This window comes from Bos taurus, chromosome 6 (assembly GCF_002263795.3).
Source record: "Bos taurus isolate L1 Dominette 01449 registration number 42190680 breed Hereford chromosome 6, ARS-UCD2.0, whole genome shotgun sequence".
Lineage (NCBI taxonomy): Eukaryota > Metazoa > Chordata > Mammalia > Artiodactyla > Bovidae > Bos > Bos taurus.
The window spans coordinates 102,561,860-102,579,278 of NC_037333.1; the positions used below are offsets into that span (position 1 = coordinate 102,561,860).

At 53.5% G+C, this 17,419-nt stretch overlaps 1 protein-coding gene across 1 annotated transcript in view; it reads right to left on the bottom strand.

The window, feature by feature from the left end:
• Positions 1-1,734: 1,734 nt before the first annotated feature.
• Positions 1,735-17,419, bottom strand: part of LOC781835 (epididymis-specific alpha-mannosidase) — a 43,558-nt gene continuing 27,873 nt past the window's right edge. Inside the window, 10 exon segments of the mRNA XM_024993476.2 lie at positions 1,735-1,991; positions 3,396-3,516; positions 5,269-5,381; positions 7,195-7,332; positions 8,854-9,046; positions 9,131-9,241; positions 10,367-10,619; positions 10,950-11,141; positions 13,905-14,179; positions 16,006-16,139. Coding sequence (XP_024849244.1) covers positions 1,894-1,991; positions 3,396-3,516; positions 5,269-5,381; positions 7,195-7,332; positions 8,854-9,046; positions 9,131-9,241; positions 10,367-10,619; positions 10,950-11,141; positions 13,905-14,179; positions 16,006-16,139 — 1,628 coding nt within the window. The 3' untranslated portion in view covers positions 1,735-1,893.

Sequence of the window (17,419 nt, forward strand, 5' to 3'; positions counted from 1 at the left end):
AGCCATGGGAATGTCGGCAGTCAGCCCCGGTGTCCCTCAAGCAATCTTTTCACAAAACCACCAGTGCATATGCACAGAAGTCGGGTCCCAGGTCCACAGTTGTGCACCTGGACCGGCCATGGGGGCTACGGAGGCAGCCCAGCCTTGCCTCCATGTACACGCACCCAAAAGCCCACGGATACCAAGACTGGATCCATCCCAGCCACAGCAGCGCCCATGTCTGCTCAGATATCTCGCAGACCCTGAGTTTACAAAGCCAGCAGCGGTGGTGTACATCCCTAGCCACAGGGAGAGATTTCAACCGTTTCTTAAGAACTGGGGCCCCTGGGGCTCAGCTATGGTTTCAACCCTGCTTCTGCATGTAGACAACCCACTGGTGCCTGTGCCCAGAGCCTGCCTAGGCAGCGGCTGGTGTTTACACTCTGAGAGTCCACTGAGGTGGTGCCCTGTTGGCTGAGAGTATCTGTGAGAGTGGGGAGAAAGAGGCTGCTATGGTGGGCCCCCTCCTCCCTTTATGTAGCACTTAACAATGGCACTTATCTACTAGGGCAGGCTTAGGTTTTTTCCATGAACAACCCTAATTGTGACAATAACACGCTCCAGCCCCTTGAGGCTGTTTCCACGCAGCCAACCTCAGCCCTCTCCTTCTCTTCTAAATCCCCATGCTTCAGCACCCATTCCCCGCCTGTACAGCAGACGTGTGTCTCAGGCTGGGGTGCACGGAGTGGTGATGGGACAGTGAGCAGTCACACCCATTCTCTCCTCCCACAGCCCCAGCAAGTGCAAATCTATCTTCAACCTGTGTGGATTTGTCTATTCTAGACGTTTTATGTAAATAGGGAAGTACAGTATGTGGCATCTGTATCTACCTTTGTTTGTAGTTGTTTAGTTGCGATGTCGTGTCCGACTCTTTGCAACACTATCCATGAGATTCTCCAGGCAAAAATACCGGAGTGGGTTGCCATTCCCTTCTGCAGGGGATCTTCCTGGCCCAGGGATCCAACCTGCATCTGCTGCATTGGCAGGTAGATTCTCTACCACTGACCACCAGGGAAGTGCTGCCTTCCTTGGCTAAGTATAATCTTTGGGATGTTCTACATCCTTTTCTATGGCAGAGTAATAGTCCATTCTGAGGATACGCATGCTTTGTACATCCAGGTACCCAAGTGCGGATGCACACTTGGGTTGTGTCCACTTTTGATCACTGTGAATCAATCCTTCAATCCTTTCAATCCTTCAGGCACACCTCGGAGTAGAAGTTACCCTTTTCTTGTTGTTAATAATCCTTATATTGGATGTCCCCTGTTTCACCTGCTGTGGGTTTTTCCTTTCATCACTCAGTGCCTTAAGCTGGGAGGCCCTCCTGCTCGGCAGGTGTGCCCCTGGGGCACAGGGGGAGTCTGGAGTTAGACTCACAGTTTGGCTTCAAATACCAGGTTCAGGGCTGCAGCTCCCTGCCCTGAATGGTGTGTACAGTCTCCCTTCTGCAGGGCTGTCACCAGTCTGAGACGAGCCTGTGAAGGCGCCCAGCACACAGAAGGGCCACTGTTAAGCCTGGAGCCTGGTGAGATCTGGCAGGACCTGCAGGCAGATGCATTTTGGTATCAATGTGGGTATCCCCTCTGTCTTTAAGAGAATCTTCTATCTTTGACTTTTGCAAATGAAGGAGGAAGTATGAGCTTGTGAGAAGCACCATCCATGGGAGGAGAGGAGAGAGAGGACTGGTTCTAGCAGGCAGGGCAAGAAACAGGTCCTTATGCAATTTTTATTTAAGAAATCAGAACACCCCAATTCCATCCATTTCCTGCCCTTAGCCCACCAGACGGGCAGCTGTTCCCCTCATCTCTCCAGGCTGCTTTTCCGTGTCTTGGGCCCACAGAATCTGCCAAGGGCTCACTGCTCTTGAAAGTGAATGAAGAACATCCGGATCTCCTTTGGGTGGATGGCGATGTCGGGGCCTCTGTGGGGTGGCAAGGGACGGTGGGCGCCACCTGGGGGAGCAGAGGTGGTCTGTCACTCCCCTTTGGAGCTGCCTACTTCCCCAGGTCACCACATCCCTGCAACCCCCTCAGAACACTCCTCCTGTCTGCATTCTTGTGGCTCCCTCTATGGTAGTGGTCTTCAGGTGCCCCCTTCCTGACCGGATGCCACTGCCCATGGGCCTCTTTCATTTATGGCATCCCCTGATGGCTCAGCCACAGTGAAGGCATGTACAGGTGGTCCTGGCCCTACTTGGCCTTGTATCCCCTGGGATGTGGCCTCAATGCCTAAGAGCTTTTTCACTGAGGCCATGAAGGGGCCCTGCCTTTTATCTCACTGGGCTCCCCTGAAGTCACACACTGGGGTCTGGCTTCACTCTTGGGATGGAACCTATTCATCTGTCCATTTTTCTACCCATTCATTTTTCTATCCATCCAATCATCCATCCATCCATTCTTGTCCATCCATCAAACCTCCTTCTATTCATCCATCCATCATGCAGCCATCTTCCTTCCTTCTATTCTTCCATTCATCCATCCACCTTCTAGCCATCTTTCCATCCATCCACCCTTCTGCCCATCCATCTAACCTCCATCTATTTATCAATTTATCTTCTATCCTGTTTTCATCCTGCCTTCTGCCTATCCATCAATCATCCATCTTCCTTTCTTCCTTGCATCTTTCCATCCACCCATCATCCAAACATCTACCTGTCCAGCATCCATCTACTTCCCTTCCTTCCTTACATCTCCTTTTTTCTAACCAACTGTGCTTCCATCTATCAGTGTATCACACGTCAACCAGATATCTACTCATGTACCCAGACTATTCTTTGTGTAGTAGACAAAGAGGAAATAAATGGGTCAGAGAAGAATGAGGAGGAAGGGAGAGCAGGGGAGATACCTACTAGCCTTGGACCTGGGGGAGCTTGATTAGGAACAGTCTGGGATGAAAGGGACAAGGACATGTCAGATGGTGTGATCGTCACAGGCAAAGACCGGGAGGCCAGAAACAGTCAATGATTTCCAAGAGCTAAGTATGGAGTGTGCAGTGCAATGCACAGCGTGTTAGACATCAGAGCCTCCTGGTGTATGCTTGCAAGTCTGGAGCTCATCCAATCTATGGAGTGGGTGTGTGGCCTTGGAAACACACACACACACACACACACACACACACACACACACACACGTGCAGCCTCTGTTGAACCCTGGCAAGTAGGCTGACCTGAAGCCTTCCTTAACTTGCTGCAGTAGATTCAGGGAGGCTGAGACCTGGAGAAGGAGGGCAGCCTGTCCAAGGTCACATGCGCCTTAGCGGGCAGAGCTGGGATCTGAGCTAGGTCTGTTGAGCTCCTGACCCTGGCTAAGGATCAGGCTGGAAATCCCGGGCAAAGCCTGAACCAGGGGCACACAAACCTCTGTGTTGGTGACCATCCTGTATCTTCCAGCTCCAGCGCTGCAGTGTGCCCACGTCCCAGGTCCCTGTGAGTGAGCACTCCTCCATGGACACCACGGAGCCCAGACTCCACAGCACAGACTGCAGGACAGGAGCACAGGGAGGGGTGAGCACCCAGCCCCAGATAAGAGGACAAAACAGAGGCAGCAACAAAACCACGGCCCAGGGGACAGCATCCTCCTACATTTCATTGTCAGAGCAAATCCCCATGGACAGGATGAAAGTGAAAGTTGCTCAGTCCTGTCCGACTCTTTGCGACCCCATGGACTATACAGTCCATGGAATTCTCCAGGCCAGAATACTGGAGTGGGCAGCCTTTCCCTTCTCCAGGGGATCTTCCCAACCCAGGGATCGAACCCAGGTCCTGCATTGCAGGCAGATTATTTACCAGCTGAGCACCCAGGTATGGACAGGACAGACAGGATGGTCATCAGGAGGAAGCTGGTCTCCCCAGGTGCTGAGCTGGAGGAGCACACCAGGAGGGGGCAGGCACATGGAGCTGCTCCCAGCTGTGAGTCCCCTCCTCCCCGTGATGCTCAGGTGGAGCCCTGCCTTGCTCCAAGATGGCGTCAGTCATGTTATCCACCCCCTTTCCCCATAATGCTCAGATTGTGCAGAGAGGGGAGGCAGGGGGTAGCTCCATCCCTGAGGAGGAAGGACAGTGCTGATTGGTAAGCTGGGGGCTCTTCTGCAGGAGCTTCCCAGAGAGGGTGGAAGGAGGAGGCGTGGAGGGCGAGGCGCTCTGTGCTGCCACCATGCCCCCTTCTGCGTTTATGTCTGCTCCCGAGACTGGTGTCAGCTTGTGAGCAAGAGGTGACAAGGAGGAAGTAATGAAGCCAGTGCACTGCTGAAGCTGGGCGGGAAGATGAAGCTGACAGTGTCTCTGATGACAGCGGGCTGGGAATCAGTGAGGAAAGAGACCACTCCCCACCCTTATATTCATGGCTGTGAAAGGAGGGCATCGGGAAGACACCACAGGGAGGGCTCTAGGTTGGGTTGTTGGGATTCTCTCAGATTGCAAGTATCCCTGAAGCCAAAGCAATAAGAGAGAGATTTAGAGAAATTCTCCATAAGCAGGAGATGGGTAAAGAGCTCAGATCCCCCATGAAGAGGGCAGACTGGGGATAAAGGAGGGGTCTCCATACATCACAGGGGTTTGGGGGGGAGGATGTGGTTGGGCTGGAGGTCAGCAGCCTCACTTGTAGTGTGGGTCAGAGGGTGATCCAGGGCTGAGGAGGGGAGGGAGGACACAGGCAGGAATCTGGGGGCACTGACATCCATCAGGGAGTCAGGCGCCGTATGCACCTTATCAGCTGAGAGCATCAGCATCCTTGTGAGGAAAGACCCTTACCTCTCCATTTACAGGTGAGGACATGGAGGCCCAGAGCCTGGGGTTGGGGGGTGGGGAGCAGGATACCAGGCAGAAATGCCCAGACTCAAACCCTGGACTGAGTGACTCTGATCACCTACTCGATAATCCATGTGAGAATCTGTTTTGTTTTCTGATCCCACAAATAACATCTGTGTTGTGTAAAAAGATTTACCACAAGAATAAAACAAGAAACGAACAAAATACAGGCATGTGATAAGAATCGAAAAGTCTAGAAGAACACGAGTCAGAGGGGGTGGGGTGCCCTCATGCACCCCAGAGATCAAATCTCGTGTTTTTTATTTTTTATTTTTCAAGACAACCATAAGGCATATTTTAGCCAAGGTGGCATCTGAGTCAGGATGGTCACACTTGGGGTTTGACTTGGGGTCACACATGTGAGCATCTGCTTGTGTATCCTGACTCAGCAATCCAGGAGTGGGACGTGGGGTGGGGCAGGATACCTGCAGATTCACCATCACAGGCTGAGACAGGACAGGGTGCTGTCCCTTCTCATACAGGTGGTGGAGCCACAGCAGGACTCGGCAGAAGTCCACTTTGGCCTGTCCTTGATGGCCTTAGGGACAGAAGGAAGGTGGTGGTGAGGAACCCTGGTCTGTGCCTGGTACTTTACACACACCTCCCTTTCGCATCTTCAACCTCCCTTGGAAGCAGCCAACACAACCCCTACTTCACAGACAAGAAAACCAAGGCTCAGAGAGGGGTAGGTACTTGGTCTGCAACAAAAGAAGGAGTGAGGATTCCAATCAGGTCCAGCCAATGTTAACGCTCCCCACCATGCACACAGGGGCCAATGCTGATGCCTAGAAAGTCTTGGCCTCATTCACCGTTGTGGTCCTCACTGGCCTGCCCTCCAACCTGCCAGTTCTCTGGTATAGTCTTTCTGCCTCTGCCCCAGTGAACAGTGGTGTGGCTTCTTGACTCTGAGGCCAGCACAAAGTGATGTGTCATGTCCCACAGATGCTTTATCCTGTTCCTCTAATTGAGGAAGCCTGTGTTAGAAAACAGTCTCCATCTGCTCAGATCAGATCAGATCAGTCACTCAGTCGTGTCTGACTCTTTGCGACCCCATGAATCGCAGCACGCCAGGCCTCCCTGTCCATCACCAAGTCCCGGAGTTCACTGAGACTCACGTCCATCGAGTCAGTGATGCCATCCAGCCATCTCATCCTCTGTCGTCCCCTTCTCCTCCTGCCCCCAATCCCTCCCAGCATCAAAGTCTTTTCCAATGAGTCAACTCTTCGCTGGTCCCTGGTAAACAAAGGAGTAGGGCCCTCCTGCTGGCCCCCACTGGACACATGGCATAGGGGTGAAACTACCTTACGCTGTTAGGGCCCTGAGAGTTTGGGCTCTTTGTTATTGCAGCAGAAGAGTTCATGGACTCTCTTCCCCCTTCCTAATGCTGTGGTTAAGGACAGGAGCAACAGAAACAGGCGGAGACCTCTGGGTCCAGAACATGACAACGGTGATGGTGATGGTGATGGTGGAGACGGTGATGATGGTGATGCTGGTGATAATGAGGACCATGGCGATGATGGCGGTGATGACAACATGGGGTTGTAAGAGTCTGGGAGAGCAGGAGGCCCTCTAGCCATCTGCTGCTGCTCCCCTCGCTCGGTCACTTACTTTTCTCTAGGAAGAAGGACTTGCTTGCTTAGCCCAGGCTCATCTCTCCTCACCTTTGGTACAGGTTGCCTCCAGGAGGTGGGTTCTCAGTGGACTTTGTCTCCAACACAGGTAAGCATGACTGCTGCTGCAAGAGAAGATCCCCACCTCCTCTTCTGTGACATGTGGAGAAAGGTATGAGAGGTCAGTGTGAAGAAGCCATGTGGCTTACAGGATCGAGCCACAGACGCCAACACCCACTTTATTACCCACAAAGGTGGTATTTGGCCTCTGCCTCTTCCTTTCCCTCTTGATCCTCATCCTGCAGACCTCACACTGGAGTGTGCCAGCCCTTGGAGGATCTCTGGGAACATGGGGGCGGCTGAGGCACAGTCAGCCCCATGTTTGAGATGCTCTGAGTGTAAAGGGACACATAAGGTGTACCAGGGGCTTTGGCAATATGATGAGCTGCTTCCTGGCAGTTGTTTCCTCCATGGGGAGGTCCTCCTGGATGCCCTGCTGGGGGCTCCCCTCTGTACACACTCATTGCAGTCTAGATGGCACCTGAGCCCCACCTGTCCCTGGCTTGCTGAGTGACCTGCCTCTCAGTGGGCCTCCATCTCATTTGGCAGATAAGGAAACCAGATGACCTCACAGAGCCTGGATGACTCTGGGGAGAGCGCCTTTGCCTGGTGATGGGTTTGGGGACCTGGTTGACAACAAAGAGGCAAGAGTGAGTCTGGATGCCTGAACACCTGCCTCACCTTTCTGAAGATTCTGCAGGTGCTTTGTGTGGTTCAAGTTGTACGTCCAGCCTGGGATGCTGAGGATCTGCAGGTGGAGACTTGGAGGCAGCATCACAGCCTCTTGCTGCTGGAAGTCTGGGTGAACCCGGGTAGTCTCTGCAAGGCAGATGGACAACAAGGAGGGAGTTTGGGCCAAGCTTCTCCTCCTGGCATTCAGAGCCCTCCACATTAAGTGGAGCTTTCCACACACATTTCATCCAATCTCACACCCCTCCAACCTGTGGCCCACACCACAGGCAGCCTGAAGCATCTGCTGGTGAAAATGCCATCTCCTCACAATACCTTGGGCTACAGTGATTGACGCTTTTGAATTGTGGTGTTGGAGAAGACTCTTGAGAGTCCCTTAGACAGCAAGAAGATCCAACCAGTCCATCCTAAAGGAAATCAATCCTGAATATTCATTGGAAGGACAGATGCTGAAGCTGAAACTCAAATACTTTGGCCACCTCATGCGAAGAACTGACTCATTTGAAAAGATCCTGATGCTGGGAAAGATTGAAGGTGGAAGGAGAAGGGGACAACAGAGGATGAGATGGTTGGATGGCATCACCGACTCAATGAACATGAGTTTGGGTAAACTCCAGGAGTTGGTGATGGACAGGGAGGCCTGGAGTGCTGCAGTCCATGGGGTCGCAAAAAGTCGGACACAACTGAGTGCTGAACTGAACTGAACTGACAGTGATTGGTCAGGCTCGGGTCATGTGATTTGATCAGACCAATCAGATTCTTTTCCTGGGATCTTGGCTCTTGAGACCTGAGTCTGAGTCTAGTTCCTTTTGGGTGGGGAGACACACAGTCCTAGAGCTGTTTACAGCTACGTCTCAGATAAGAGGAGAAAGAAGGTCTGCAGACAGAGCAAAGCTCAGGTGACAGAAAGAAGGAGAGAAGGCCTCATGACAGAAAGATGACAGAAAGAAGGCCTCATGAAGCGTCCAGCGCCCAAGGCACAATTACACCCCAGCCCTTCTCTGGGGTGCATTGGCCTCTGAATAAAGTCTCCTTGTGGCTCAGGCGGATCTCCAGTTTCTCTCATGTACCACCAGAGGAGCCCAGGGTGGGACCCATGGATGGAGCTGACCACAGCCATGGAACTTGCTCACCATGGCTACATCTGTTCTGCAGGAAGGGCTCCCAGGTGCTAGGAAGGAACCACTGACTGACCCAGGAGCAGAACTGACCCTGCTGGTCCATCACATCCCCTCTCCTGGGAATCTGCCCCTGGACCTGGAGGTGGCCGGGAAGGCAGCTCTTGGCAGTCCTGGGAGAGATGGACATGAACACCTGCTCCCGAGAGGCCTTGAGCTGCTGTGTCTCCCTCCTGGCCTGGCCTCTTCTCCATCTCCTCCTTCTGTTCCACAAGCATCTCTGGGCCTTGTTTCCCCTTGGGATTCTTTTCTTCCAAACAAGAGAACATCAACTGATAGCCCTTGAAGTTGATCTCTGAACTCCCCCTGGTTCAGGATCCCATCTCCACCAGACCTACAGGGCACCAGGCCCTCTACTCAGCATCAATCCCTCTCCCGCTGAATTGGTTTCTGCCTGAGCTCATCTCCCCCTGTGCAGGTCAGCTCACCCCGGGGCAGGGATGACAGCTGCACTGAAAGGTGGCCCTCTTACCGCTCAGCTCTCGAATCAGCACTACGGGTCTGTGCTGCAGCGCCACCCCGCTCCTCTGGCCGAGGTCCCTGGTGAGGGTCGAGGGTCCCAGCAGGAGCCAGAGCACCGAGTGGACAACCGAGGTGTCGTTCAGCGTGACGTTGACAGACAGGGCCCATTGCTGTTTGATCAACAGCTGCCGATGGAAGAAGTCCTGCAGACCTGCAGGGAAGAGTCATCTGATAGGCCCCGCCTGGCCCCTGGCGGGCCCGTGGTGACCAGAGGGGCCTCCTCCTACCTCCATCTGCCCGCTCCCTTGGCTGGAGACGCCGTGCACCTGCTCCGACAGCAGCACCAGCCTGCTCTGTCTGTCCTGGATGAAGGCCGACTGAGTCATGGGGTAGTAATTCTGTGGACAGAAATATTGCTGGAGTGGTGGTCATGGTCATGGGCCAAGGGGGCCACCTGATCAGGCATCTCCGCCGGGCCCCCACCAGCCTCCCCCACAGGCACAGCGGCAGCTCAGGGCGGCACTGGTAGTGGTGGGGAGGGGCTCTGACTTGTGAGGTGGACGCCCTGGGATTCAAATCCAGCTCCACTGCTTCCTGACCTTACGAGCTGGGGGACTCAGGCTGCCCAAGCCTCAGTTTCCCCACCTGTAAAAGGGGCTCCAAAACCATTCCTGAAAAACTGTGGCAGGAAAGGAATGAAGGCTTGTGTGTCCGTCCAGTCTGAGATAGGCTAATGGTTGCCCGATAGTAAAGGGCTCAAGCCTGGGCTGGAAAGCAGTCACACAGTCCACACCCTTTGCTCTGTTGGAGCAAGATGTCCTGGGCTGAGGGCCTTGGACTCTCTGGAGCCCAGGCCACAGCGGGTGAGAACCAGCCAACAGGGATGAGAGGGACCAGAAACTCAACAGAGCAGGGAGGGGCACATTCCCCACTGGAAGGAGAAAGAACTCACATGGATTGAGGCTCAGGAGGTGCCCAGCCTGGCACTGCTCCTGGATCATCTCTGCTGATCACACAGCACTGGGTGGAGGTTACCCCCTTTCCCATGAGAGCACCGAGGCCCAGGGAAGCCAGGGGACTTGCCCCAGGTCATGCTGCTGGGGGCAAAGCATCTCAGAGCTGAACTGATTTCAGAAATCAACCTGTGCGGTTTCCCTGGCAACCAAGCAGTGGCTCGACTAAGAGCAGCAAAGGAGGGTCACGCTCGCTCAGGCCTGGACAGGCACCATCTGCTTCATCCTCAGAGCAATGCCAGCAGGTCAGTCATCTGACAGAGGAGGGCACGCGGTGCCCACAGTGGACCTCAGGGACTTTCCTTATATGTGGGGGCACCAGAGCTCTGACCTCAGGTCTGAACAAGCCTGGGTCTCAGCCCCTAATGGCACACGTGGGTAACAGAGGTTCTGGGAGATGCTCTGGAGGCCTCTGCCGCTGGACCTAAGGGGTGTCTCCAGCCTCTTTTGAGAGGCAGCCTCTCAGGTCTGCTCTGTGGCCACTGTTCCCAGGGGCACCACAGGATGTACCCGAGTGATAGTGTTCACCATGTACTGCTTGTAGGCTCTGCGCTGCATCTGGTACCCATTGTTGTCAGAGTAGAGGACCTGGGCAGTGTTGAGATGGGTGCTGGTCCTCCAGATGGCCTCGTGATTCAGCTCCAAGGGGCCCACCCTGTACTCCTGCTCTATGCGATGACACAGCAGCTCCCCGTCAGCTCCCGGGGGCCCGCGGGCCAGCTGGGAATAGATGGTGTACGTGGGGTCCCTGTCATTCACCGTCCTGGAGGAGGAGCAGAAGAGATACGTCAAGCTGGGGGAGACTTCCGGAAGCCAGTCCCTTCTTTCATTCCTCTCTTTCCCTCCCTGCCTGTTTCCTGCCAGGCAGGGCAGGCAGAGGGGCTTCTCAGGCAAAAGAACAGGAGGAGCCCGCTTCACCAGAGGCACTGAGCACCTGGCAAGTTCTGGGCTTACTTCTCTACATTAAAGAAAACACAGGAACGGCTCTCATGTGCATATCATTGTCGGTTTCCCAGGTGGCTCAGTGGTAAAGTCCCCCACCTGCCCGTGACCACCTACTGTGTGCTGTGCACAAGCAGAGGGCTGACCTCACCTGTAGAAGCATCGTTGAATCTCGGTCAAGAGCTGCCCCTCCAGGATCTCCATTTCCACAGCCGCCCACACTGGCTTCGATGTACCATTAGGAGCAAACACGTAGTTATTGGAAATGGATATCTGACCCTCGTCACTGTTATCGTGATATTCCATGAACTCCTGGGTCACCTGGATGGTTCGGTTACTCTGTCTGCAGAGGTGGAAAAGAAAAAGAGTATGATTGTTGTGGACAGTTTCTTCCAGGAATTCTCCTTGTGATGGGATCCAGGCTCAGAAGGCCTCTATTTAATATTAAGACACCAACATGGAACCAGGAGTGAACAAAAATAACTTCCTCAGAGCCTATGTGACTGTCATGAGGACCCTCAATGAAGCTCATGCGCTCAGCTTGGACAAAAGCTCCGTGGACTCACCAAGAGCCCAGGAGGTACAGATTTTCTCCCTATCCAGGAAAGAATCCCACAGGAGGAGGGGAGAGAGGCTGCAAAACCCCCTCCCGAAAGCATAAGCAGAGGGTGTAACACAGTTTCAGAGGCTCTACTCTCACTGCTTTATTGAGTTAAATATTTATTTATTTCTGCTTTATTGACTATGCCAAAGCCTTTGACTGTGTGGATCACAATAAACTGTGGAAAATTCTGAAAGAGATGGGAATACCAGACCACCTGACCTGCCTCTTGAGAAACCTGTATGCAGATCAGGAAGCAATAGTTAGAACATGGACATGGAACAACAGACTGGTTCCAAATAGGAAAAGGAGTACATCAAGGCTGTATATTGTCACCCTGCTTATTTAACTTCTATGCAGAGTACATCATGAGAAACGCTGGGCTGGAGGAAGCACAAGCTGGAATCAAGATTGCCGGGAGAAATATCAATAACCTCAGACATGCAGATGACACCACCCTTATGGCGCAATTCTGTGGGCACACAAAATAGCATATACATGTAGGGTGTAATGTGGTGACTTGTATGGTATGTGAAATATATCAACACGCTTGTCATATATGGAAGAACAAAGGCCCTCCTCCAGCAAACTGGCCCTGGGGTGGTCTGCGCACATGGTGGCTGCCCCCCTCAGGCCTCTGCACAGGCAGGTCCTTCTAAGGAACCACTGTCCACTCGTCTGACCCACGGATTCCCTGCAGACTGCAAGGCCTCAGGCCTGGCTCTGGGTGTCTCGTCCCTGCCAAGCCTCCCCTGAGCCGCCCTCTCTCTCTCTATTCCAACAGGGTTCCCTCTCTGTGTGGCAGGTGCTGGCTGTGCCCCTACTGGGAGGTGAGGGAGCCGGGTGAGAAGTACAGCTTCCCTCACCTGAGTCCAAAGCACCTGAAGACACACAGACACCAGGCAGACGGACAGCAGGACACTCCTGGGAAGGGCTGGGCGGGGGTGGGGCTTGGGTGTGGGGCACCCGCGGGTGGGCAGAAGGGGATGGCGAGCTGGAGCCAGCCCTTCAGGGGCATCCCAGAAGGGGCGTGGGGCTTGAGTGATGATGGAGCCCAAAGCCAGCCTGCAGGCTTCACCTTTCCCTGCCTGACCAGGGAAGCTCACATGTGCTGGGGTTGTACCCCATTTCTGCTGCCCCCCACACCCTCTGCTGACCTCCCATGCTGGCTGCAGTTGGCCTTCCCTACCTGCCTCATGCTCTCCCAGATGTCCCTGTGGACTGACTGAAGGACAGAACTTCCCATGAGCCCCACTGAGGGGCAGTCCTGGTCTGAGCTTACAGAGCTGCTGACAACTGACAGGGCTGAGCTCCAGGTGATGCTCGCCTTTCTCACGTCAACACCCCGTCTCCCTCCCCTGCAGTCTGCCCCCTTTCCTCTCTTTCCTTCACATCGGTTTCTAGCCGGTGCTCCTCCTAAGCTTCCTGTTCCCCTGAGTCTTCTTCCTGTGAGGAGGTCACAGGAGGAAAGGGAAGTGGGTGTGTTGGAAGAGGCAGCTGAGGAGCAATGAAACTGCCTGGGATGGGAGCTGAGGATGGACAAGGGTGGCTCCAGACTCTGGGAGCCAACTTTCCCCTGATAAGTGACTACATGAGTGAATGGATAGATAGATGGAAGGATGGATGGAGATGTGGAGGGGTGGGTGCAACGATGAATGTGTGGTGAGTGGATGGATGGATGGGAGGGTTGGTGGATGGATGGATTTTTTGTGTCTCTCAATTAAAAAAAATTTTTACAACAGCTACACTTTTTCCATGGTGAACTTTTCAACACCCCCCCCCTTTTTTTTTTCCTGTGGAACAACATATTTGGAATAAACAAGTTCACAAAAGATTTTCTTGACCTGGCCCAGTCACACACTTCTCCAGCGCCACAGTTTGAAAGCATCAATTCTTCAGCACTCAGCCTTCTTTATAGTCCAACTCTTACATCCATACATGGTTACTGGAAAAAAAACATAGCTTTGACTCTACAGACCTTTGTTGGCCAAGTGATGTCTCTGCTTTTTAATACGCTGTCTAGGTTTATCAGAGATCAAACCAGTCAATCCTAAAGGAAATCAGCCCTGAATATTCATTGGAAGGACTGATGCTGAAGTTGAAACTCCAATTCTTCAGCCACCTGATGCGAAGAGCTGACTCATTATAAAAGACCCTGATGTTGGCAAAGACTGAAGGCAGGAGGAGAAGGGGATGGCAGAGGAAGAGATGGTTGGATGATATCATTGACTCAATGGACATGAATTTGAGCAAACTCCGGGAGACAGTGAAGGGAAGCCTGGTGTGTTGTAGTCCGTGGGGTCATAAAGAGCTGGACATGACTAAGCAATTGAACAACAAAAACAAGACTCACACACCTAGAAATAGAGCTGGTTACACAGCCAGAGGCTTCACCATCATCACATCCCTGACATACAACTGAGGAAATGGAGACCCAGGTGAGGCATTACCTGCCCAGGTCCCAGGACCCTCCTGGGCTCAGAGGCAGCAATGGCTGCACCTCACCTCTCCCAGATGCTGTGCATCAGGTTGGTGTCCTTGTCCAGGTACACGGTGTAGCAGTCATTCTCCATGTGCACCGGGCGCCTGCCCGCTTGCCTACGATTTGTCCTGGGTCTGCGGCCAAACTGCTTGGTGCTGTCCACAGAGGCCCCAGTCTCCTGAGTGTCCTTCTGGGCCCTCCTCATGGGCCTGATGACGTAATGCCGGTAACTGAATCCTGGGATCGTGGTCAGCACAAGCAGGTCATAGGCAGATGGCGTCTCCTTTGAGTTCTGGACCTTCAAGGCCAGAGGGACAGGATCACATGATGGATGTTACGGGGGGAAGACATCTGAGTCTCCTTAGCAACCCTGGGCTTACACACCTCCCGAATGGAGTGCTCGCTCCCCACGGGGGCAGCAGGGTCATCCATCACTGGGCTGAGCTGGGCTCCCCTCCTGCATCCTCTCTGCTCAACAGGGTCCCAGCCCAGCCCATACTCCCTCCTCCTTCCTTTCTCCTTTGGGGCTGAAAAACCAACGTCCCTCCTTCCCAACTCTCCCTGCTGTTTCCTGCCTCTGAACTTTTGCTCACACTGTTCCCTTGACCTGGAGGGCCTCCTCTTTGGAGGGAGCTCTCTTGTCTTTTCATCTTCCAATTTCCCGGAGGAGGGAGGTTTTCAGGATTTTCTCCATCTCTAAGTTATCTGATTTAGGGATGGGATGAGGACTCTGGATCCATGTAGGGAGCCCCGTCACTCTCTAGAGATTGGGTCCCATCCCTGGGCTGTTGAGGGTTTTGTGGAGGGGGGCAATTAACAAGCTCATGTTGCTTCTCACCACCTCTAGTCTGGTTGTTCTCTGAACTAAAGCAGACACGATATCCCCACGCATACCCCTCAAACTGTCCTGAAGGCTCACCTCCACAACAGTTATCATCTGTCACATTCTCTACTTTCTAATTTTGTTTCCTACTTGGATCCCCCTGCTAGAATACTAGCCCCCTGAGGGCAGGGATTGTTGCCTGCTTGCTTGTTAAAGTTTCTCCAGCACCTAGCATAACCCTGACATGCAGTAAGTGTTCAATAATATTAAATGCGTTTATTCTTAGTGGGTATTGCCTTTAGGTGGGGAGAGGGGATGTTGTGTGTTGGGTCTTGTCAAACAATATCCTTCCCTCCTCCATCAATGTGAGACAGTCTTCCTCCTGTGTCTCAACTAAGTGCTGGTTCCTGGTCATCACTCCATATCTTAACTGTCCATTTCTGTGTCTGCTCCCTGAACCCCAAGTGACTCCAATGTCCAGTACTCAGCTTGAGGCCACATCCCAGATAGGCGTTTGGAAGTGTTTACTGAATGGCCAAGTGATGGCAGTACCTGTACCATCTCTGCAAGGAAGGATCAGCTGGGGATATGTAGGGCACCCTCTGAAACCACTTTTAGGTCCTGGTTGTGGACGGAGATGAGGAGGAACCACACACTCACACTGGATGTGGGTGTTGCAGAAAGAGGCAGCTTGGGCTCAGCCCCTAACATGGCACATCCATAATGATCCACCTTTAAGATCCTTTATGCCCTTCCACACAAGGTGGAAATTTACGAGCATGTGTGCTAGTTCATTTCAGTCATGTCCATCTCTTTGCAACCCTATGGACTGTAGCCAGCCAGGCTCCACTGTCCATAGGATTCTCCAGGCAAGAATGCTGGAATATGTTGCCATGCCCTCCTCCAGGGGATCTTCCCAACCCAGGGATCGAACCTGCATCTTCTGAGGCTCCTGCATTGCAGGCAGATTCTTTACTGCTGAGCCACTGGGGAAGCCCAGAAATTTATATGAGAATATATATATTCCCAAAGGAGAGGCAGGAGGCGAAGCTTCCCATGCAGCTTAGATCACCCTGAGACATTCCAAGGAGGTGACAGAAGGCACTTCTGGTCATGTCAGATGCCCAAAGCCCAGGGTCAGTCCCCTGGGTGGATCTCACTGACCCTGATGGGCAAGTGCCCCATTATGGTGATAGCAGAGTTATTTCATGATCATGTCAAAGTTTTCCACTTCTAGGGGTCCCTGCCTGGATCAGAGGCAGTAACCACAAGTGCAGCTGAGGCAGGACTCCTACCCATACCTGGGCAGGTACGGGGTTGCCTGTCTCATCTGTGAGGTTGACCTCGGGGAAGTCCGCAGTCGGGGTGACGATGGTGGTGACTGTCCAGGCCAGGGGATGGTAGACCATGGCAAAATGCCCCCCAGGCTCTGGTCCTGCACACAGACACCTGACACTCCATACATCTGGATGCCCCTCGGAACAAGGGAAACAGGCTGGTGAGCCCGGCCCTGCAGATCCTAGGTGAGTGGGACAGGCTGAAAATTGGGATTAGACATGCGGCTCCCTCTACACTGTTCATACTATGGTTCTGATTCCCAAGCTCAGGGGTGGGGGGGTGGCCCTCCAGAAGCTGAGGGTCCATGAAATCCTCACCCATCTCTCCCTGTCAGCCCACTTTACTGGTGAGGACGGTGAGGCCATGGGAGGTAGGATCACCTGCACAAGATGACGCATCTCCTAAGGCCTGGCTCCAAAGCACTTGGCAAAGGAGGGGTAGAGAATTCTCTGGAGTTTGGAGGGTCAAGTTCAATCACCTAGTTCAGCGCTGGAGGCCGCTGTGATACTGACCTGGATACCCCTTCCATTCCATACGCCACCGCCCCCCCCCCACACCATGTCTTGTAGGTTCTGTCCTTTCCGATGACTCCCTGATCCCTGAACACCCACACTTTCCAGCCCCTGGCCTCTGCCCGGGCAGCTCCTATGGCAAGATGCCTTTCTGGGGTCCCCACCTACCGCTTGCCCAGGGAACTGCCCTTCTGAGCTCATGGCAATGGAAGGTCCCACCAGCACTGAATCAGACCCCAGTTCTAGCTCTCTTTCTGAGACTGTCTTCCCCTCCCAGTCCCAGTCTCTGTGGGCAGGGGCCCGTCTGCTGCAGCCTTGGTCCCCAGGACCTGTCCCAGGTATGAAGTAGGATGGGATTGTACACAGATACAGAGGGGAGGACGGAGCAGGTGAGGCGAGCAGCAAGGCCAGAGGGGGAAGGGCATGGTGACAGAGCAGGCTGAGTGTGGACCCCTGCAGAAGGCGCGGCAGGCCTGGCACCTGCCCAGGGAGACCAACTTGTGAGTGTGGACCCCTGCAGAAGGTGCGGCAGGCCTGGCACCTGCCCAGGGAGACCAACTTGTCTTTGCTCAGGATTTGCAGGGATGAAGCCCATCAGTTTCAGGCAAATGGCTGATCAGTCACTTTACCTGTGTGAAACTGTCATAGTCACACAAGCTGGTCAAATGGTGGGCCTGACATAATGTGGCCCCAAGCTGAGCTTGGGAGGGACCATGTTAGCATTTATTTCTCCCTCTAGTTGTCACATCACCCCTTCTTTGTTCACAGAGAAGAAACAGAGGCTCAGAGAAGTGACTGCCCCTTGCCAACTTCCTGATGAAAGTAAGAACCACATCTGGGATTGGGACTCGGCGTTTGAAGCCCA